The following is a 23122-nucleotide window of genomic DNA, read 5'->3' as shown; positions in this document are numbered from 1 at the left end:
ATTATGAATATAATATTCTGTATGACTTAAGGATCTAGATCCAAAATCCCACTCTGTTTTTATTTCCTGAATCCCCCCCCTGCTTCATCATCATTCCTTTACACTTTGAATTGTAGCTTTCTCCTAGTGATATATATATATATATATATATATATATATATATATATATATATATATATATATAAAATGAGTCTTAAATATGTAGCTCTACAATATCCCTTCAAATCAAGTAATCCTAAACTACCCTTCTCTATTGAAAGCTCAGTTTATTCCACTAGACACTCTCTTCCCCTCCCAGATAAAATCCTTCAACTCTTCATTAATTACTATCCAGAACTTCTCCTTTGTTGATAAAAAATATGTCTGACCTGTGTATAAAATTAAAGGGGCTGAAAACATTTTTACTGCTTTTATCTTGCTACCCATATCCACAGACAAGAACTTTCAGTTTCTTAGCTTCTGTATTTTCTTTTGTTTAGTCTCTTCCCACATATCCTTTATTGCAATACACTCCTTTTTTACACATACTACTAAATGCTTCATTTTATTATGCCACCATTAATATGGGTATTGCTGTACCAATTCATGAGTAGCTACTTATTTTACAGCTATAGCCTTTGTTTTACCTTCATTAGTTTTACATCCTGAAAAAACTGAAATTATTTCAGAATGATCCACAACACTAAGATGTCCTTTTCTAATTTTATCAGATACAAAACAATATTGTCTGCAAACAAAGCCAACTTTTCTTGATTACCATACCAAATACATCCTTGAATTTCTGAGTCCTTTATTTCATGTTCCAATGTTTCTAATTATAAAGCAAACAACAATGGAGAAAGAGGACATTCCTGCCTGGCTCCTCTGTTCAGAAACAACTTATCGGAGAGAAACCCTCCCACTTTGATTTTTCCCTCTGATCCCTCATATATCCTCAAAATTAACTTATTGTTGTGTCACAGAATGCAAATGCTTCCACTGACCTAGTTATAAAATCTTAGATTACTCCACTGAATGCTTTATCTGCATCAAGATCCACCAACAGTGATATTTTCTTACATTCTGATTCCCTCTGGATCATCATTATTCTATTAATGTTGTCAAATGTTTGCCTCCCTTCCACAAAACCACATTGATCTATATCAATGAAGTTTGGCAACACCTTTACCATTCTTTTATCCATTATAGACATAGACACATTGTAATCATGGTTTAAAATTGAAATGGGCCTATATGAAAGTTGGATCTGAGGGGTCTTTACTGTCTTTAGATATTAAAAGCCACTACAGCTTTTTATCCAAGATGTTGGTACCTCTCCTTCTTTTAAAATATTGTTAAACAAAACCTTCCAGATTGTTATCACTTTATTCCCTCATAGCTTCCAAACTTCCACTGGAGTACCATCTATTCCTGGAGTTTTTTTTTATCTCAACTCCTGCTATCTTGACTATTAATTGTTGAGCCTCATCTGCCTCTATCCTTGGCATATTCAAGTCTTCCATAAATATTTCCATTTCTGCTTTTTCTTGATTTCCATATTTCTCTGGTTTATACAAATTGTCATTAAATTTCAGAAATATCTATTATACCCCTAAGGGATCTCTGGTTATTTTCTTGTCCCAGGCTCCCTAAGTTTGCAACAACCCTTTATAGTTTCTGTTGCCTAAGTCATTGTGCTAAAAGTTTTTGTGCTCTGGAACAATTATCAAAAAAACAGTTGCTTAACAGCATTCTTTCTAAACTCGTGCATATTATCCAGGTACTCCCTTATTTCCTCTTTAGCACTCTGCAATTGCGCCTCTTACTTTTGTGTGAGATTTCCCTTAGTCTGCAATACTTTAACCTCTGCCAGCCTCTCTAAATAAATCTTTTTAATTCTTAACCATACATCTTTCTTTTATTTCTACCCTGTTTTTAACTAAACTTTAATTTTATCCCACTCACTAGCTATAACTTCTGAAAAACTTTCTATCTCCCCTAATTACTAGAAATTACTTTTCTTGGTAGCAAATGGTAACTGCTCAATCTTTCTTTGGGGCACAGGCTATTATGAAACCCAAAATCTCTGCATGCAAGGTCTGCTCAATAGTTGGACAAAAATAAAGCTCTAGATACAACCAACCAGCACAAAAAGGTGTTTTTTTTTGGTGCTGGTTGGTTATACAGGGTACACATACAATCACAATTACACTCCAGCCAGTAAGAGGTCTCATTTCACTAGATCCTCAAATAAACTCTGTCCTGCAGTTATGGCAACAAAGAGTGAAACTTGTAAATCACTCCCTGCCATGACTGAGGAGCAAAGAGTAAACTTGGTTTGGTACTGTCCTACTAGAAAGAGTGCTGCACACAGTCCACAGCTATGTACTCTGCACACAAATGCACAACTTATAAACATGCAGTCTATCATTCTATTATCGTGACCCATCTTTATGGACTACAGTAATTACAGGATGGCATACAAACCATGCTGCACACTATCTTTATAAATCCAGGGAACATACACTAGCAGTTCAAAGTCTTAACTCTTTGTGCAATACTACCAGAAGAGACTCCGAGTTAGACAAGGTATCTGCCAGAGTCAGTGCTGTGCTTAAGGCACAACTGTCAAAGCTGGTGCGGAGGTTAAGAGGGAATTGCCAGAGTTACTGCTGTGGTAAACAGTTTGTTAGGTAAAGACACAACTGCCAGAATTAGTGCTCTGGTTAGTATTTTGTTACATGAGACAGAATTTCCAGAATTAATGCTGGGGTTAAGACAAAAGTACCAGGAAAAAGGGTTAAGGGACAACTGTCAGATGTATGTCATGGTTAAGATGGAACTGTCAGAGTTCATGCTGTAGTTAATAGTTTGTTAGATGTAAGAGAACTGCAAGAGTTAATTCTGCAGTTAACAGTTAGTTTGATGAGATAGAACTGCCAGAGTTAATGCTGAGGTTACTAGTTTGCTAGATAAGACAAAACTGCCAGAGTTTATTCTGGGGTTAGGTTAAAAGACCTGTACCAATTGGCCAGACAGAGGGACCGAGCTAGTAAAGATGTACAGCAGGTAAGGGTGATAAAGGATAATGAGGGAAACATACTCACAAGCAAAGAGAGTGTGTTGAACAGATGGAAAGAGTACTTTGAGGGGCTGAATGAATGAAGAGAATGAGAGAGAGAGAGAGAGAGAGAAGGTTGGATGATGCAGAGATAGTGAATCAGGAAGTGCAGTAGATTAGCAAGGAGGAAGTAAGGATAGCTATGAAAAGGATGAAGAATGGAAAGGCTGCTGGTCCAGATTACATACCTGTAGAAGCTTGGAGGTGTTTAGGAGAAATGGCAATGGAACTTTTAATCAGATTGTTCAATGCAATCTTGGAAAGTGAGAGGATGCCTGAGGAGTGGAGAAAAAATGTTTTGGTACTGATTTTTAAGAATAAGGATGATGTGCAGAGTTGTAGTAACTAAAGAGGGATAAAACTGATCAGTAACAGTATGAAGTTATGGTAAAGAGTAGTGGAAGCTAGGTTAAGAAGGGAGGTGATGATTAGTGATCAGCAGTATGGTTTCATGCCAGGAAAGAGCACTACAGATGGGATGTTTGTTCTGAGAGTATTGATGGAGAAGTACAGAGAAGGTCAGAATGAGTTGCATTGTGTCTTTGTGGACTTAGAGAAAGCATATGACAGGGTGCCTAGAGAGGAGTTGTGGTATTGTAGGAGGAATTCTGGAGTGGCAGAGAAGTATGTATGAGTGGTACAGGATATGTAAAAGGGTAGTGTGACAGCAGTGATATCTGCAGTGGGAATGACAGATGCGTTTAAGGTGGAAGTGGGATTACATCAAGGATCAGCTCTGAGCCATTTCTTATTTGCAATGGTGATGGACAGGTTGACAGACAAGATCAGACAGGAGTCCCCGTAGACAATGAGTTTTGCAGATGACATTGTGATATGTAGTGAGAGTAGGGAACAGGTTGAGGAGACCCTGGAGAGGTGAAGATATGCTCTAGACAGGAGAGGAATTAAGGTCAGCAGGACTAAGACAGAATATATGTGTGTAAATGAGAAGGAGGATAGAGGAATAGTGAGGATGCAGGGAGTAGAGTTGGCGAAGGTGGATGAGTTTAAATACTTGGGATCAACAGTTCAGAGTAATGGTGAGTGTGGAAGAGAGGAGAGGAAGAGAGTACAGGCAGGGTGGAATGTGTGGAGAAGAGTGTCAGGAGTGATTCGTGACAGACGAGTACCAGTAAGAGTGAATGGAAAGGTCTACAAGAGGGTAGTGAGACCAGCTATGTTGTATGGATTGGAGACGGTGGCACTGACAAAAAGGCAGGCGTCAGAGCTGGATGTGGCAGAGTTAAAGATGCTAAGATTTGCACTGGGTGTGACGAGGGTAGACAGGATTAGGAATAAGTATATTAGAGGTTCAGTCCAGGTAGGACGGTTTGGAGACAAAGCCAGAGAAGCGAGATTGTGTTGATTTGGACATGTGCTGAGGAGGGATGCAGAGTATATTGGGAAAAGGATGCTAAGGATGAAGCTGCCAGGTAAGAGGAAAAGAGGAAGGCCTAAGGTAAGGTTTATGGATGTGGTGAAGGAAGACATGCAGGTGGTTGGTGTGACAGAGCAAGATGCAGAGGACAGGAAGAAATGGAAACAGATGATCCGATGTGGTGACCCCTAATGGGAACAGCCGAAAGAAAAAGAAGGAGTTAATAGTTAGATAAGATAGAACTGCCAGAGTTAATGCTATGGTAAATCGTTTGTTAGGTGATACAGAACTGCCAGAGTTGTCAGAGTTAATGCTGGGATTAACAGTTTGCTTTACCAGAAAGGCTCATCCAGACTCTGCTACACTTTGCTGTGAAGGAAAGGTTAGTTTGCTTTTATTTTTTGTATTACTGTATTGCCTTTCTATATTTTGAATACTGTAGTTTGTTTTCTTTACCTTGTGTTTTGCTAACATTCTGTTTTAACAGCATATTAAAACTTCAAGAGAGACCACAGCTCTCTCTGTTCTGAGTCAGGCAAAAATACCACTGTCTTTCTAGTTGCCCGCCTCTTATGTTAATCTGACCATATATCTCATTTCTCTCTAATTTCACTGGCTTATGTGAGTAATCACAAAATCATCATTTTTGAAATCCCACCCCTTCAATTATTTAAATTTATTGGCCATCCTACAGTATTTCATAGTACCAAAATACAAAAGTGACCACCCCTTTCAATCCATCTTGCTGTTTTAAAAATAGTAACTCTCCACTAAACCTTAACTTTTTAAACAGGTAAAACTCAAGTTACCTACTTTCACATCTAACTTCTCTAGTGCACACTGCAGAGTGCATTCTTTTCAATCTTACCTTTAAGCATCCCTGTGACTAGCACTTTCTCTAATACCTGCTGGAAAGCACTAGGAAGCCTTAAACTCATACAAACACTGAACTCTCCTTGTTAACAAGGAGAAATTAATAGTAGGCACTAAACAGCCTATAATTGCAAAGTACCTTGCTAAGGAAACAGCTCCTATACTTTACAAAGAAAAAAAAAAAGCCCCAAACCAGGCATGTCCAAGGGTCAGCTTCGGTGATTTCTCCTGTCCACCTGGTGAATCTGGGCATACTGGGGCAATGCAGCAATTGCCTCATGTACACAGACAACCCTCTCCTCCTACCACCCAAAACAACAACCTGTGAGAGATGCACTTACATAGCCAAAATGGAAGCAAAGCTCTCTCCACCCAAGATTGTGCTAAACAGTCAAGAGGAGAAGGTTAACACCCACACTACACCTCAAGCAACACATAGCCCTTCTAAACCCGCACCACCAACACCCACATATAGCAACACTAAATCCACATATGCAGAGGCCCTTAACTGTAACCTGCCCAAGCAACAAAGACCTCTGAAGCTGAAACGCAAACAAACACCAATCACAACCAATGTGTCACATAGTTCACAACACCAGTGTGTCACCCAGCAACAGCCCCTAAGTCAAGACAACGTACCTAACACTTTAGTCATAGGTGACTCTATAGTCCGGCACACTGATGTCCCTCTCACCAGGTTGAATAAGGAGAAAATTACAGACAGCTGCCTGTCGGGTGCCAGGATCCGCCACATAACGCATGCACTCAAGTCAATCCACAACATGTACAAATATGACTCTGTCATTGTCCATGTTGGAGTGAATGACTTGAGACGTACCTCCCTGGACTACATGAAAAGAGACATGGAAGAGCTCTCGGATCATGTGGCCCAGGCAGGTATGACCCTAGCCCTGAGTGGCATCCTGCCTTCGCCCAGACTTATACCACAATATAAGGATAAAATGATTGACTTCAACAATTGGCTAAGCTTATGGTGTCATTCAAAGGGGATCCAGTATCTGTCTGCCTGGGATGACATGACTGACAAACCACAATGCTTTGCCAGAGATGGTCTGTACCTGTCGCCCCTGGGATTCAGGTTACTGGCTAAGGCTCTTGCCACCCCTATAGTGCCTTTTTTAGGCAAACTTCAAAGGACAAAACCACCACCGTAACAGGTACAAGCATGCAAAATCTGAAGGTAATGATACTCAATGCTAGAAGTCTAAACCTCAAAATGCACTCTCTCGAGGCACTCCTAAAAATGGAGAACATCGATATCTGTGCAGTAACTGAGACCTGGTTCAAGGCTCCAGAGAGCACCCCTGCAATACCAGGCTACAACTCTTACCACACTTTTCGGCCACCAAACCAGGACCGAAACACTAAAGGTGGAGGAGTGTCAATATTCATCAAGGATATTCACACCACCAGGCTAGTTGGCCAACACAATGTGTCTGAAATTCTCCAAGTGCAACTAACACTAGGTAAGACTGCAATCCAAATTGTAGCTTGCTACAGATCCCCCACCATACCCCAAGATTCTCACTACACCTTTCTAAACATACTGGAAAATATTAAGATAGAACCAAACACCCTAATACTGAGTGGTTTTAACTACCCTGCCATTAACTGGGAAAACTACTCATGTCCCAACACCTTTCTTAGCGGTTCTTGGAATTCATAAATTCCAACGGCCTGGATCAACTAATCCATAGTCCCACCAGGGGCTCCAATATCCTAGACCTGGTCATTACCAACATGGGAAATCAATGCTCCATACCTATGGTCACCCCTCGTTAGTCAGGTCTGACCATAAGCTAATCACCCTTAACATCCACATCCCACCCCTCCCCAGTAAAGAAACCACCATAAAAACTTCTCCAAATCCAACTTCATGTTACTCAACTCAGAAGTGACAAACTTCATGATACCCATGCACATCGGAACTGAAAGTTCAACTGCTGAATCCTACACTAAGGCACTGTACGAGCACATCCACTCATGCATGAATCGTGCCATCCCAAATAGAACCAAAATGCTCTCATCCAAAAAAAGGAAGCCAATCTGGTGGTCCCCAGCCATAAACAAACTTTACAACAAAAGGAAGAAACTTTTGCAGAAAAGAGGAAAATCCCAGGATGCAAAAAACTCCCTTACTAGCCTCAGTAAGAAACTGAGATGCCTCATAAAATCCTCCAAAGCTAGTTACGAAAATAAAATTGCCAAAGATTCCAAAGACAACCACAAAGCATTCTATAACTATGTCAAGAATCTAAATGGCAATGCTCAGATCTGCTCTGAGCTAAAACAGAATGGCATTAAATATACAGATCCGAAGGATATTGCCAATATCCTGGCAGATCGATTCAGTGCCAACTTCATCCCCCTCTCATCCCCTAAATGGCCCATCTCAATACCGGAAGATTGCCAAATTCCAGTAATAATGGCCACACAGGTACAAAACGCACTCTCTAAAGACAAGAATACAGCATCCATGGGACCAGACGACATCCCGGGCTGTGTACTACATGAACTACAATATGAACTGGCACCTCACCTAAGTGTCATGTTTAATCATAGCCTCACCTAAGGTTTCGTGCCCACTGAGTGGCGCAGAGCTACAGTTATCCCAATCCACAAGGGGAGATCCACCTTGGATCCCGGAAACTACCGTCCCATCAGTCTGACAAGCCTTATCTGCAAGGCCATGGAGCTTATTATCATGGAACGTATAAACAAAGACACTGGCAACCTTCAAACACTGGACCCCACCCAGTTTGGGTTTGTGAAGGGCCAATCTTGTCTCCTGAACCTGATTGACTTCTTTGAATCAGTCTCCAGAGCCATGGACAAGGGTAAGGTGGTCCACACAGCCTATCTAGACCTTGCCAAGGCCTTTGACACCATCCCCCACTCTGGAATCATAGATAAACTTACTAAGTTGGGCATTAATCCCTATGTCACCCAATGGGTTGCTAAATGGCTTACTGATAGAACCCACACTGTAAAAGTAGCCGACTCCAAATCCAGCTCCAGACAAGTGACAAGTGGAGTACCTCAGGGTTCAGTCCTGGGGCCGCTCTTGATTGGCATCTACTTCTCTGAAGTACAGGTCAACACTAAGGGACTCTGGCTAACAAAGTTTGCAGATGACTGCAAACTGGGAGCCATTACTGAATCCCCAAATGATGTGGATACTCTACAAAAGGGCCTTACAGAAACAGATGCTTGGTGCCAGAGCCATGGGCTCAAGCTCAATGCCAAGAAATGTATTGTTATCCCCTTTGGGAAAAAACATGTATCCATGAATTACCATATAGGTGGCAGTACACTAAACACAGAAAGTGTGATAAGAGACTTAGGGACACTGGTGGACAGTGGTCTCACCTTCGATAACCACATCGCCACAATACTCAGGAAATCCTTCTATGTGGCACACCTCATCACGAAGGGCTTTTTATCCAGAAAAAAGGAGGTCATTGTCCCACTGTACTCATCCCTCATTAGACCCATTATAGAATACAACGCCCCATTTGGTATGTACCTCTCAAGACATCTGCAACAACTGGAAAGGCCTCAGAAATACCTCATTAAAAGAATCACAGGCCTAAAGCAGATGCCCTACGCTGACCGCCTTAAAAAACTCCAGCTATACTCTGCCGCATATCTTCTACTCAGAGGCAATCTCTGCTTAACATACAAGGCCATGTCAAACCCAGAGCTGTTGGACATGCTACACTTAAAGAAATCCCAATCCCTCAGAGCTACACGCTCCAGGGATCTAAACCTTGTCAACACAATAAACAAAAGATGCTGGAGGGATAGGTTCCTGACCCAGAGACTCCCCAGACTCTGGAATAGATTGCCCATACATGTCAAGCAGAGTGCCACTTTGGACCTTTTCAAGAGGAACCTTGACGATTGGATGGGAGAAAGGAAATTCACCCCAGGGATCACGTCAGTCGCCCTGCTAGACAGGGGTCCAGGAAAGTAAATAATGTGGGAAGAAATAACCAGGGAATTGTTATGGCTAGGCTTGTGTAGGCCCTAGGGCTGATAGCCTAGTACCAACCTATGAACCTATGATGAGGCAGAACTGCCAGAGTTAATGTTTTGGTTAATAGTCTGCTAGATAAGCTAAAACTGCCAGAATTAGTGCTGGGGTTAATAGTCTGTTAGACGAGACTGAACTGCTGCAGTTAGTGCTGTGGTTAAGAAGGTAGTGCCACTCTTAATGGTAACAGATTGACAAGAAAGCTGCAGCAAAAAAATAAATAAATAAATTGCAACACATTATGGAGGTGTTCTTGACAGGGTTGGAAAGGACTTTCCTTACACTTGCAAAATTTTATGTTAAAAGAAAAACCCTAAAGATGTCATATTAATCTTGCAAATCAGGATGCTTGGTCTTGTGAATATTAAACATTCATTTTCAGAAAAATCCATAAAATACCAGTGCTTTAATGCAAATACGTTTTACAGTTTGACATTTTAATATAACAGGTTTAGTAAATTTCAATTACAGTGACTGCTTTACTTTTACTCAGTCTCTAAATTTTATTTATTTATTTTTATTTATTTTACATTTGTTAACTGGGCTAGTCCAGCTGGATACATGTCCATTTTCAGTGGAGGCCCGAGGAGAAAAGCTCCGCTACACTACTAAAATAATAATTTAAAAAATACTTTACAAATACTTTAAAAAAAAAATCAAGTCAAATACAAAGATATGATAGAATAAACATTCAATTTCAGCATGCTACAATGAGTATGGGATTTAAAATACTATGTTAGCTTGGACAGAAGATAAGGTAAAAATTTACATACACAATTGCACTGGAAGAATAGTTGAAGCATAACTTATTGTTATGAAGGGAAAAGGCACTCAGCTTGGAGAGGAGATTTAAATTGCAAGAGAAGGAAGTAAGAAGAAGGATGGGTGGTGGAGCAAGCAGATAATATGGGAAAAAAGAAAAGGTTAGTCAGGGTTATGGCAAGAGCATAGCCAGTGGTTGGAAAGGAAGAGTTTTAGGTTGGTTTTGAATAGTGGGAGAGATGTAAGGCAAGTAAGGTAATTTGGTAGTTGGTTCCATATTTTACCGACTGAGTTGGAGAATAAGGAATTACCTGCTAAGTTATTAGATAAAGAAGTATGGATCAGTATTTTGTTGGATGAGCGTAGATTCCTCAGATTGTCATATGGCATAATGAGGGTGGAGAGCACTGGAGTATTGTCAGGGTGGTAAAGGGCTTTGTGGGCAATAGTGAGTTGGTTGAATGATATTAGGTGAGGTAGCTCTAGCCAGCCTAGTTTTTTTAGGTTTTGACAGTGATGAGTCCTATATGGAGAGTTTGTGGCAAATCTGGCAATACTGTTATAGGCTGTAGATAGTTTGTTAAGATTGTACTTAGAGAACTTAGTATAGATGGGGGAGGCATATAATAGGGTAGAGATTAAGTGGGTTCTAGCTATAGTAGTTCTGTCTTCAGGAGTTAGGAAAGATTTGATTCTATACAGAGAACCTAGTTTTCTATTGGTAGATTTAATTGTAGTGTTTATATGGTTGTCAAATTTTAGTTGATTGTCGATTGTAATACCTAAGAGTTTGGTGGTATGGTCAGGAGAGATAAGGGTACCGTTATTGGATGCAAGTGCGAAGCTAATGGAGGGAGACATATGAGTAGGTGTAAAAAGTAGGAGTTTGGTTTTCTTAGGGTTGAGAAGGAGACAATGGTTAGAGAACCAGTGCTCAATGGTTGTGAAGGTTTTTTGTGTGAGTGAGTTAAGTTCAGATTGTGTTGGGGCAGAGCAAATGACCGTGGTGTCATCTGCGTATTGAATGCAAGTTGATAGAGGAGTGGCTAGATGAAGGTCATTAATAAATATGGAAAACAGTAGAGGACCTAGGAGAGACCCCTGTGGAACCCCTATAGAGGTGGGGAGGAGGTCAGAGAGATGGTTATGCCAGAGAACAGCCTGTTTTCAGTTGTCCAGGTAGGATGTGAACCAGTTTATTGCAGGATTGTCAAGAGAGAGAGCTTTTAAGCGATGGAGGAGCAGATGATGATTGACCATGTCAAATGTTTTGGACAGGTCAACAAAGAATGCTGAAGAAAGAAGATTTTTGTTGCGGTTAGTGTTGATTGAGTCGATGAAGGATAGTAAGGCTGTGGTAGTACTATGGAATGGCCGAAAACCATGTTGACAGTTAGCTAGGAGATTATGGTCTAATAAGTGATTTAGTACCTGCTTGTGGATACATTTCTCCATTATTTTTGCAAGAGGAGATAGCAATGCTATGGGGCGGAAGTTGGAATATTCCAGAGAGTCACCACCTTTAAAGAGAGGGATAATATGTGAAATTTTCCAGATAGAGGGAACCACGCCTTCTTTTAAGGTCCTATTAATAAGTATGGAGATGGGGTAGGCAATGGCTTTTGCACTTAGTTGAAGGTATTCAGCAAGTAGTTTGTCAGCTGAGGGGGTGGACGGTTTTAATTTCTGTAGCAAGGATGAGATATAAGAGGTGGGTATTGATTTGAGGTGGAAAGTGGGTGGGGTAGGGGTGGAGGAAGGTAGTTTGGAGATATCAGGGCTTTGTTGGTTTGCTAGCTTAAGTATAGCCGAGGTAAAGAAAGTGTTAAAGGCATTGGCAGTTTGTAATGGGCAGTCAGGGGTAGAGCCTAGTGGATTTGGTGTAGTGACTTTGCCAGGGGAGGTTAGCATATTAATAGCAGTCCAAAATTTTTGAGGTTGATGAAGGGATGATTGTTGTAGTTTAGTATAAAAGTTCTTATTGTCTTGTAGGATAGCTTTTTTTGTGATGTTTCTTTGTTGTCTGTATGCTAGCTGGTCAGTTATATTTTTAGTGGTTCGCCATTTTGCCCAGATTTTATTTCTACTGAGGATAAGTTTCTTAGTATCGTTAGTGAGCCATTGGGCTGTTTTAGATTTAATCCTTCTAGTACGCATTGGGGCATGGTGTTCAAGTATGGTCAGAAAAGTATTATTAAAGTGACTAACAGCTTCATCTATAGGGAGAGACTTAAGAGGTGTCCAGTTTATTTTCATAAGTTCATTTTGAAACAGATTGGCGTCAAAGAATTTTTTGCAACGAGATGTTCTGACTAAGGTAGGGATGGTAAAACTTGATTTATGCCTGATACTATATGTAAGTAAGTGGTCGCTAAGGTCATCTGGGAGAGTACCTGTTGTATATTTTTGATGTGGACTATTAGTTAATATCCAGTCAAGTATGCTTTCCTTATTGTTAAGTTTGTTAATTCTAGTAGGTGAGTTAATGGTTTGAGAGAAGCCATATAGGTTTATAAGGGTGAAAGGATTGGTTTGCTTGCATAAGTTCCAGTCAATGTTAAAGTCTCCTAGGATTATTGTTTCTTGGGGGAGATTAAGGGAAAGCCAATTTAGTAGGTCTTCTAATATAGTAGGGTTTTTCCCTTGGGGAAAATATGTACAGACAATGTAAATTGTTTTATGATGGTTTAGCTGCAGTTTTGAAATAATTATATCAGTATTATTGTCTGATGGTAGATTATATGTAGTTTTACTAAATAGCAGTCCGCTTTTATAGAGAATTGCAGCCCCACCACCTTTTTTTTTAAGCGATCTTGCCTGGGGATGTTATAGCCCGGGGGGGTAATTTCATTATCTTTTATAGAGGGTTTGAGCCATGTTTCTGTTAGGCAGAGGATGTCAAACTATTGAACATGAAGAGCATGAATTAGTGGTATTTTATTACAGATGCTACGTATGTTTAGATGGGCAATTGAGAATGATTTGGGGGCTTTAGTGGACTGAGTTGGCTTAGTTTGGAAAAGGTGGCATTTAGTGGACGGTGGAGATGAGTTTGGGCCGGGATTGGGGTGAATGTCGCCATCTAATAATGAGTGGATTAATATAGGGTTGAAATATTTAGGGGTTTTGCAGTAGTAGTCAAAGTATTTTCTGATGATACGGTATGGGTATTTAAAGTGAGAGAGACTGTGATATTTGGCTTGAAGGTAGGAGGTATCGTAGATTGCATTGAGATAACTTGCAGACAGAGTTAGGAGTGTTACTTGGGTCTGTTTGTGAGGGATTGTAGGAGAAAGAGGAAGGGGTTGTTCATAGGAGGTTAAGAGATAGGTAGATGTAAGAGTAGTTAGGAGAGTTAGGAGTAGTAAAGGTAGGTATTGTGAAGGCATGTTTAAAAAGACTGTGATGAGTTATGAATGCAGGATTAAGGGAGTGTGGCTTTAAGAATAGGTAGGCAGGGGAGGGAGGAGTTATAATAGAAGGGAGTGGAACAATTACAGGGTGTGGTAATAGGAGGAGGTGTGAGTGGTTGGGAGGAGGAAGGGGAGTGACTATGAGGGTATAAATGTAGAGGTGCTAGGGGCGGGCGAGATTTGGGGGCAGGGTAGGAGAGCGGAGTGAGCCCGAAGGGCGAACGGAGCGGGAAGACACAAGAGAGTGGTATAGCAGTGCGAAAGAAAAACAATCTGTAAGGTGAGGAAGCAGCAGGTAGGTATGTAAAAGTTAAGAGTAAGAGTTAAGTATGAAGTTAATTTAACCTCTGAAAATACACAGGTTTGTAGAGATACAGTGCAGTAGAAGGGTGGTTTGGCAGGGTTCAGAGAGAGTAAACAGCAAACTGGGTTAGAGAAATAGATTTGGGAACAGGACAAAAGTAAGGTGTTGGAGAGTGTAGAAATAGTGAGCCAGAGTAGATAGGATAGTAGTAGGATGCCACCTAGTGGTCAAAGTCAGTGACCTATCAAAACTATGCAAGAGAGAAAGGGGTAATAGAGAAGGGGAGAGAGGAAAATAAAAGTATAGTCAGTTACAGTAATATATATGGGGTGGATATAGGATAAGAGTCAGTTCTAGTATAGTGGAGGGGACAGGGGCTATTGGCTGCTGGCAGTCCTGAACAGGTAGCTAGACTAGTAGACCCGGGATTTGTCCTATGGGTAAAACGTGGTGGAATAAAACATACTGTAACAGTCAGTTTGGGATGGTATCGCAGAAGAGTAGTGGGATTGGAGCTTTAATGGGCTCAAGTTCTGGTTTTCCAGGAGGATAGAAGGCAGTTAGGTAGCTGCTCGCAGGGTCCACCCAGTCAAAACTAATAATAAAAAATAGTGGAGAGAGAGATGAAGATAATAAGTCAATCAGTGAGAACAGTAGAGAGCAAATTCCAAATGCACGAAACATATATCTAAACAACTTTAGTAGTAAAAACATATACATTAAATAATTTGCTATATTAAAAGCAGAAACTGGGTATTCATATTAAAGCAGAAACAAGAAAAAATAGAAAACATGGATTATTAAAGTAATATTGACAAGATTATTCTAACTGTTCAGTTGTTCAATTAGGTTTAAGGCAATGGTAACAGGTTTGTAGGTAGGGGTAGTGCGTGCTACAGTCCTTAAAATCTGCTAGGCTGCAAAGGAGACTCTATATATCACAGACAACCCAGACAGCCCGAAAATGAGAGCAGATGCTGGGCGACTGACTTATCGGTGCACGAGCGCGCTTACAAAATCCCATCTAAAGTGAATTTTAAATATTCACATTAATAGTAATTATGGGAGTATAAATGGAGAAATAATGTACTTAAACATGTCCTGTTAGGACGCCTAAAAGGGCGCCAAGGAATAATAGCGCTACACTACTACTACACTACAAATAATGTACTTAAACATATCCTTGTTAAAAGGCATGGTTCATATTGCTTGCAATATGTTTTTACAGAGTGTTTGTTAAACTTATAACCCTATATTAGTCAGCAAATCTTATATATGCTAAACTTACTCTGCATTGCTTTGCAATTAATTATCCATATTAAGTGAGACTGTACTTTCTGAACTTCAAAGGACAGCAAAATGCACTATAAATATATGTGAGCTTTCATATATCCAGCCTTACTGATTAACCATGGCATTTTACAAAAATAGAAGTTATGTCCTTACCATAACGTTCCATGTGGAGTGTTCATCTCGCCTTTGTTCTTACACATGGGTTCGGAGCCGACCCTCGGCTCCGTGCCGGCCTCTTGCAAGCTCTGCATCGAGAAGAAGCTCGAGACAATCTAATACCCACAATCCCCCTCTGCCTTTACCTCAGATCTAGTTTGCAAGCAAACCAATCTACAGAATAGCACATTCATGCTTATACACATATGTATAGAAAGAATCTACAGATAACTATATATATATATCTAAACAGACACATATATATATATATATATATATATATGCCAACTATGTACACAATATCGTAACAGTAGCAGAATGCTCCTGGCCAGGCATCAAAGAACGTTCTTCCTAAGGGTGGGAGGGTGGGACTGTAAGAACAAAGGCGAGATGAACACTCCACATGGAACGTTATGGTAAGGACATAACTTCTATATGTGATAGTGTTCAATCTCGCCGTTTGTTCTTACACATGGGTAGCGTCCCTAGCTCCTTGATCCTGAGGAACTCATGGGAGGACGTTCTTGAGCACAGTGGAACCAAAGGTTGCCCTGTCCCTAGAAACCTTGTCTACTTTATAATGAGAAATAAATGTATGTGGCTTAGACCAAGTAGCAGCCGCACAAATAGCGTCCAGTGGTAGGCGAGCTGCATGAGCCAAAGACGTAGACACTGACCTTGTGGAATGTCCTTTGGGTTTGTGTAAAAGGGGTTGATTTGAAGAATCGTAGACATAGATTATACAATCCGTTAACCATTTAGAAAGAGTTCTTTTGGTAACTGCAAGTCCTTTCCTGCTATCAGCAAAAGCCACAAAGAGTTGATCTGTTTTCTGTGAGCTTTTGTTCTATCCAAATAAAATCTTAGCTGTCTGTGAACATCCAATTTGTGTAACATATACTCCATTTTGTTGGAGTGGATTTTGAAGAAAGTGGGTAATTCAATGGACTGATTAATATTGTTAATAGAACACACTTTAGGGAGGAAGGATGAATTGGTTCGAAGAGAAACTCTGTCAGAGTGAAAGATCAAATAAGGGTGCTTGATGGAGAGAGCCTGAAGTTCAGATACTCGCCTAGCGGAAGTAATGGCTACCAGAAAGAGAGTTTTCCAGGACAAAAATTTTAATGGGCAAGAAGAAGCGGGTTCAAAAGGGGGCAACATTAATTTAGATAACAATAAATTTAGACTCCAAGGTGACGTCGGAGATCTGACCGGTGGTCTAATATGAAAAACTCCTTTTAAAAAGGCTTTACAAAGTCTGTGAGCCATAACAGGAGCTCCACATTCTTCCACATGGAAATTCGAAATGGCAGCCAATTGAACTCTTAGAGTAGTCCGTTAAGAACTGTAATATCTTATTCAAAGGAGCTATAAAAGGATCCACATGGTGTGTATTCGCCCAGAATACAAATCGCTTCCATTTGCTAGTATATGTTTTAGTAGTGGAAGCTTTATGCGAAGCCACCAATATATCCTGGACTGCTGGTGACAAAAGATCAGACCTGGCTAAGTTGGGAATTGGAGCAGCCAAGCTGCTAGATGGAGTGACCGGAGCGCGGGATGGGGAACCCCTGATGAGTGAGTCAATAGATCTGGCTCTGGGTCCAGAATCCAGGGTCCCCGAATGCAGTGTATCTTCAGGAAGGGAAACCAAATTTGACGAGGCCAGAATGGAGCAATGAGGATTATCGTCCTGTGTAGGTTCCTGGCTTTCTGGAGAAACTTTGATATCAGAGGAAATGGAGGAAATGCGTACAGGAGTCTCGGGGGCCAATCGTAAACCAGTGCGTCCCTGGGGACTTCCCTTGGAGGGGGTAACAGGGCAAAGTAGCTCCTGCATTTGGCATTCATTGGAGACGCAAACAGGTCGCAGGAAGGCTGGCCCCACGTGCGAAAAATCCTTTTCACCACTGACTGTTTTAGGGACCACTCGTGCGGTAACAGAATTGCTCTGCTCAGCCTGTCGGCTATGATGTTGGATGACCCCGGGATGTGCGTTGCTATTAGAAAGCGACCCGTGGACTCCGCCCACTGCCAAATTCTCATGGCCTCTCTGCATAGTTGATAGGACTTGGTTCCCCCTTGCTTGTTTATGTACCAGACTACAGACATGTTGACCGTCTGAACTGCAATAGTCCCTAGAGGAAGAAGGGGAGCAAAGTGTTGCAACGCTAGAAACACTGCCCTCAACTCTAGAACATTGATGTGCAGATTGTACTCCAAATTGGTCCATTCGCCTTGGACTGTCTGCCCCTGAAAGATACCCCCACCCTATCAGGGAAGCATCCGTGGTCACCGTAACTGTGGCGTGGGTAGCACAAACGGCCTCCTTGGAAAGGTTGCACGTTTGAAGCCACCAGTTTAGATCTGTTTTGCATGTCTTTGTTATAAGAATCTCGTGTGTTAGAGGTAGTTGTTGAAACGACCATTGTGCAAACAGTAGCCATTGTAGGACTCTCATGTGCAGCCTTCCCAGGGGAATTGCAATAAGGGAGGCTGACATGAGGCCCAACACCTTCAGTACTAGTTTTGCAGGAGATTTCCTTGACAAGAGTAGAAGACGTATATGAGTCTGAAGTGATAATATCCTTTCTGGGGGAAGCCTCAGAATCAGCTGACGTGTGTTTAATTCTGCTCCTATGAACAAGATATTTTGTGATGGTTGAAGTAAGGATTTTCCGAAGTTTATGGAGATCCCTAGGTGAACACACAGTTGAAGAACAAAGTCTCTGGCCTGCAGTAGTTGACGCCGGGTGGTGGCCGAAAGGAGCCAGTCGTCCAGATACGGAAACACCTGGAATCCCTGGCGTCTCAAGTGAGACGCTACCACTGCCATGCATTTGGTGAAGACCCTGGGGGCTGAGGTCAGACCAAAGGGCAGGGCTCGAAATTGAAAGTGACTGGCTCCCAGCCGGAAGCGCAAATGATCTCTGGATGCCCTGGCCATTTTGATGTGGTAGTATGCATCCTCTAGATCTATTGAGCACATCCACTCGTCCTTCTGTAAGAATGGAAGGATCGATTGAAGCGTGACCATTGAACTTTTCTTTCCTGACGAAAGTATTGAGGTAGCTTAGGTCTAGAATGGGCCTCCAGTCCCCTGTTTTCTTTGGAACTAAAAAGAACCTTGAGTAAGTCCCGAATCCTTGCTGGTCCGCTGGGACTGGTTGGATGACTCTTTTTTCTAGCAGCTTTGAAATTTCTATAGCTGCTGGCTCTCGCAGATGGGGCGGTACATCTGGGAGTCTTTTCTTTGGGATGGGATGGGATAGGAAGGGTATGTTGTAACCTCTGGTAACCACGCTTTTTACCCACTTGTCTGTAGTTATATTTTGCCAGGCCTGAGGGTATAAAGCTAAGCGACCCCCGACTGCCTCCAGAGCAGGACAGTCGGGCCTCCTCTCAGGAGTGCTGGAAAGGTTTACCAGGGAGTGTTTCCCTGTCACCTTGATGTTGCGGACCCCCTCTGCCGCCAGGGCGGCGTCTTCCACCTCTGCCCCTCCTCTGCCTCTAGAGGGGCATCACCCTGTGTGCCTGAGAAAGATCCTTGGGGTTTTGAAACCACATTTTTCCACCGCGTTGCCCTTTGGGGTACGGTCTGGTTGGGGTGGAAAAACGGACTCCGACAGCAGACAGAGTCTTTCCCTCTTGCTCACACTGGGTAAGGGTCTCCTTTACCTTGGGGCCAAAGAGAGTGGCACCGTCAAATGGGGCGTTTGTAAAGGAAGACTTGAAGGCTTCCGCAAAGGAGCATAGGCGCATCCAGGATTGTCTCACGAAGAGCAATCGCTGAAGCTGCTGCCCTACTCGAACCTTCTGCGTGAAATCAGCCTCATGGACGAGTTAACAATCGATGTTAGGGTATTAAGTTGCGCTGTCACTTTCTCTGAGACAGCTGCATCTGTAGCACCCTGGAGGGTATCTCCCAACTCTTTGACTAGATCCCTCCGTAGGCGTGTAAAATGGGTCAAATAGTTCAGGGACCGCATGGAAAAAGCCGCTGAACTAAAAATGCGCTTCCCGTATCTATCCATCGTCCTAGAGTCTTTATTAGGAGGATGGACAGGCGAAGAAGACTCCGACATCTCCTTTTTCGTGGCTGCTGCCACCACCATAGCGTCTACTGGAACTCCTTTTGTAAGGTAGGACTTATCCTGAGGTGCTGTGATGTATTTGTTAGGTTTCCTTGGAACAGGTTCCACTGTGTCAGGAGCCTCCACGCCCTTGAGCAATTAGTTCCATTAGTTCGTCAAGGCGGAGTGACCCAGGCGGAGGAAGGGCGAGCACCAAATGTCTTCAGCAGAACTGACTCATCCTCAGAAGGGGGAAGGGACTGCCAGTCACCTCTCTGCTTCAGGATCTCCAATATGTCAGAAAAAGAGACATCTTCTGAAGGTGACTTAGGGGACCCCTCTGACTCATCTAAGTCAGTATCAGATGTCAAGGATTCCTGTGGAGAATCCAAGTGTCTCCTCTTACACAATCTCTTCCTAGGGACTTCCTCGTGGGGAGCAACCGAAGAAGCCTCGGAGGAAGAGGGGGCACCCTCCAGGGGTGGCTGAGACACTGGTGCCCGACGCTTGGATGTGGCCGTGGGTGCAGATGAAGACAAAGGCCCTTTATGGGGAGGAGAGACTGCTTCCACTGATGTGGTTGTCTGGGTAGACAACACCTTCCTCATCAGGTCGAACGCTCCCGGGTCCCGCATCGAAGAGTCCCCCGGTTCGAAGAAATGGGAAGAATCCCCGACACAGGCACCGAAGGCATCGACCCCGAGGATGGAGCCGAATCGATCCGCGCCGAGGCCCCGAGGGGGAGAGTCGGAACCGACACGTCGGTTCGACTCTCGGCCCCGGAACCAAGGACAGACCGTCGGCTCCGAGACTCGGTACGGGTCCGGGAGTCGAGGTGAGGAACAGACCGAGAAAAGGACGGTTCTGGACCCAAGGGCTCCACAATCAGTAGATCAGCCTCTTCCGGCTCCAAAGACTGAATCGGTCTCGGAGGAGGAATGGATGGAGATACAGGGAGGCCTTCAAGTTTCGACACCAACTGGGTGGAAACGAAATAAGTTTGGAGAGGGCGAATGCTCCAATAACTTCTGCACCACGCGATCCACATCGACATCCGAAAGTTTGGAGGAAGAACGGGTCGAAGGAACCGAAGACGGAGCCGACCTCAATAAGGTCGAAGGAGGGAGCTCCATCACCGGTTCCAAGACTCGAGGCTCAGGAACCGATACCAGTTGAACACTCGGCCCCGAAGTCTGTGGAACCGGTGATCTAACATCTGAAGAAGAGCTCGGAGCCGATGACTTAGGCTCCGGCGTCTTCGACTCCTTAGAGGACTTTGATGCCTGGTCAGAAGCATCCAGAGCCTCTTGGAAAGCAGGTTTCAATAGACCTCTGTCCATTAGTTTCCTGCGCCTATCTGTCATGACCCTCCCACTAAAAGAGTGACAGATGGAGCAATCCTCTTGTAAGTGGAGAGGGCCAAGGCAGTAGGCAGGAACTATGGTTGTCAGTGACCGACATTTTCTGGCCACACTGACAACGCTTGAAACCAGACTTTACCTTCTCAGACATTATAGGGAAGAAAGACAAATCCAGTAAAAACAGTCAAATCCGATAAAGTTAGTCAAAACCGATGAAAATTGTCAAATCCGGTAAAATTTTCCTTAACTAGGTAAAATATGAAGGGTGTAGGCCCCGACAAATATTTAACCGATAATTATAGTTAACGGTACCAATAAATTAACGGAACCACAACACAATCATACAGTTAACACTGAAAAACATCAAATAGAATAGAATCCTAATAAAATATAACAAAATAAAGTTATATCTTAGCTTAGAAACTCTCGAGCTAGCTCCCAACGATGCGTATGCAGCAGCGGCAAACTAGATCTGAGGTAAAGGCAGAGGGGGATTGTGGGTATTAGATTGTCTCGAGCTTCTTCTCGATGCAGAGCTTGCAAGAGGCCGGCACGGAGCCGAGGATCGGCTCCGAACCCATGTGTAAGAACAAACGGCGAGATTGAACACTATCACATCAACTGATAACAGTACACAACTTTTCACATCCTTCTGATATAACAGTTGGAGTAAAGACATATTTCCAGAGTTTGCAAAATGTGTAAAGCATGTGATATTCCTGCCATTTGAATGTAAAAAGAAGAAGTTTATTTCTCTTAGAATGGAATATCAGATCAAGTTCAGGGTATGTCTGACTATATATTTAATTTTCCAACATTACAACAACAGATTCTCAATACTATCTCAGATTTATTAAATTACAGTACTTACTGTCTTCTGAATATGAATAGCGTGGTGAGTATGAGTCAGAATCTTCATCTGAAACAGAGAAATAGAAAAAGTAATTTGCCCGATACTTTCAAAATTTACAGTACACATTTATGGTTTACTGCATCACTGCCACAGGGCTACCTTAGATATGTTTATTCCATAATCCAACTGACAAGCCATTGCTCATAATCTCAGTTTCAAGATTCAAACTGCACCCTCCAGAGAAGTTATCTCATAATGGCCTACGCATATTCTCTTATGTACAATTGCTTTGCTATAGCATACTACCAACATCAATACAAACAGGTAAGTACAGGTGATATGTCCAGAAGCCTTACAGTATCTCTTCTAGATGTCCGACTGCACTTAAAATGGAACTTGTCATCATTATGAAAGCATACTGGCAAAAAAAATATTAATGATGCATATTAATTCAAATTTTAAATTACTGCCATTAGGTTAAAATCATACCCGTCAAACAGAAACACTGTATTTTATCATTCCCTGCTCTGTTGACACTTGAAGTGTTCCACATCTTACAGCTAACTGCTATATTGCTGACTCCACTGCTTCGGCTGTGGGACTGCTGCCAATGTTTCCAAGGCTGAGTGACACAGTAAAGATAAAATGTGAGCTTTTTTCCATCTTACTACTTTTCCATTTTCTTCAAGGGTCTGCAACCTCAAAGGTAGTTCATTTAGACATCTGGAATTGGGACCCCCCCCCCGCAAAAATGATGTGTATTTACTTTACATGATATTTTATGCCGTAATCCCCCCTCTGCAAAAATGATGTGCATTTACTTTACATGATATTTTATGCTGTAATTTTTTAATGGTTGCATTATGGTGGGGTTTAGATGTTGCAGTCATGTTGTTTTGCATCTCAGCAAAGTGGGAATTTATGTTAAATTACAGATCTCTATGCAGAGAATGTGTACAGACGTTCACTGCTCTGCATAATTTTTTCTCATTTATTTTTACTTCTTAATGGATTATGGTTCTTTATTCTGGGTCTGACACTGAATGTTATGTATATACTGTATGATGTGCTTATTTTCCATCAGCAAATTTTTGTATGTTTTTTTTTTTGTTAATATCTATAAGCTTCTTGTGCCTTTGCCTACTGGCCATCGGGCCATCTCAATGAGGTTTGAGCCCATTCATTCCCTGATGGAGAGGATCATCCCCAGATCCACCACAGCAAGAATCATCCTGGGGGGAGGGGTCAGTCATTTTGGTAGCCGAAAGGGTTGCATGTGTATTCACTGGCACCCAGCAATGAGGACATTATAACTTACTAGCCTGAGCCCTCCTCTAGGTGGGAGAGGGGTACATGTGACCTGTATCACTGAAAAGGCTTAAAACTCCTCCTCTTCCTGAAGTGCACACTCCCATGCCCTTGCTCAGTGATGGCTACCACTAATCAGTGGCTTGGTGCACCTCACACACACATATCCAGGTTGTGGGCATGCCTCC

General features: G+C 42.3%; 1 protein-coding gene across 32 annotated transcripts in view; it reads right to left on the bottom strand.

Moving 5' to 3' along the window:
• The window catches only part of SORBS1 (sorbin and SH3 domain containing 1), a 4096285-nt gene that overhangs the window by 515718 nt on the left and 3557445 nt on the right, over positions 1-23122 (bottom strand). For all 32 annotated transcript variants that reach the window (XM_044056121.1, XM_044056122.1, XM_044056123.1 and 29 more), the window contains one exon: positions 21645-21692. In XM_044056121.1, the coding sequence (XP_043912056.1) occupies positions 21645-21692 (48 nt within the window). The remainder of the gene's footprint in view (positions 1-21644; positions 21693-23122) is intronic.

The sequence above is a fragment of the Protopterus annectens genome, chromosome 14.part0 (assembly GCF_019279795.1).
Source record: "Protopterus annectens isolate FY-2018-M chromosome 14.part0, PAN1.0, whole genome shotgun sequence".
Classification (NCBI taxonomy): Eukaryota; Metazoa; Chordata; order Ceratodontiformes; family Protopteridae; genus Protopterus; species Protopterus annectens.
This window is presented reverse-complemented; position numbering and strand designations above follow the sequence as displayed.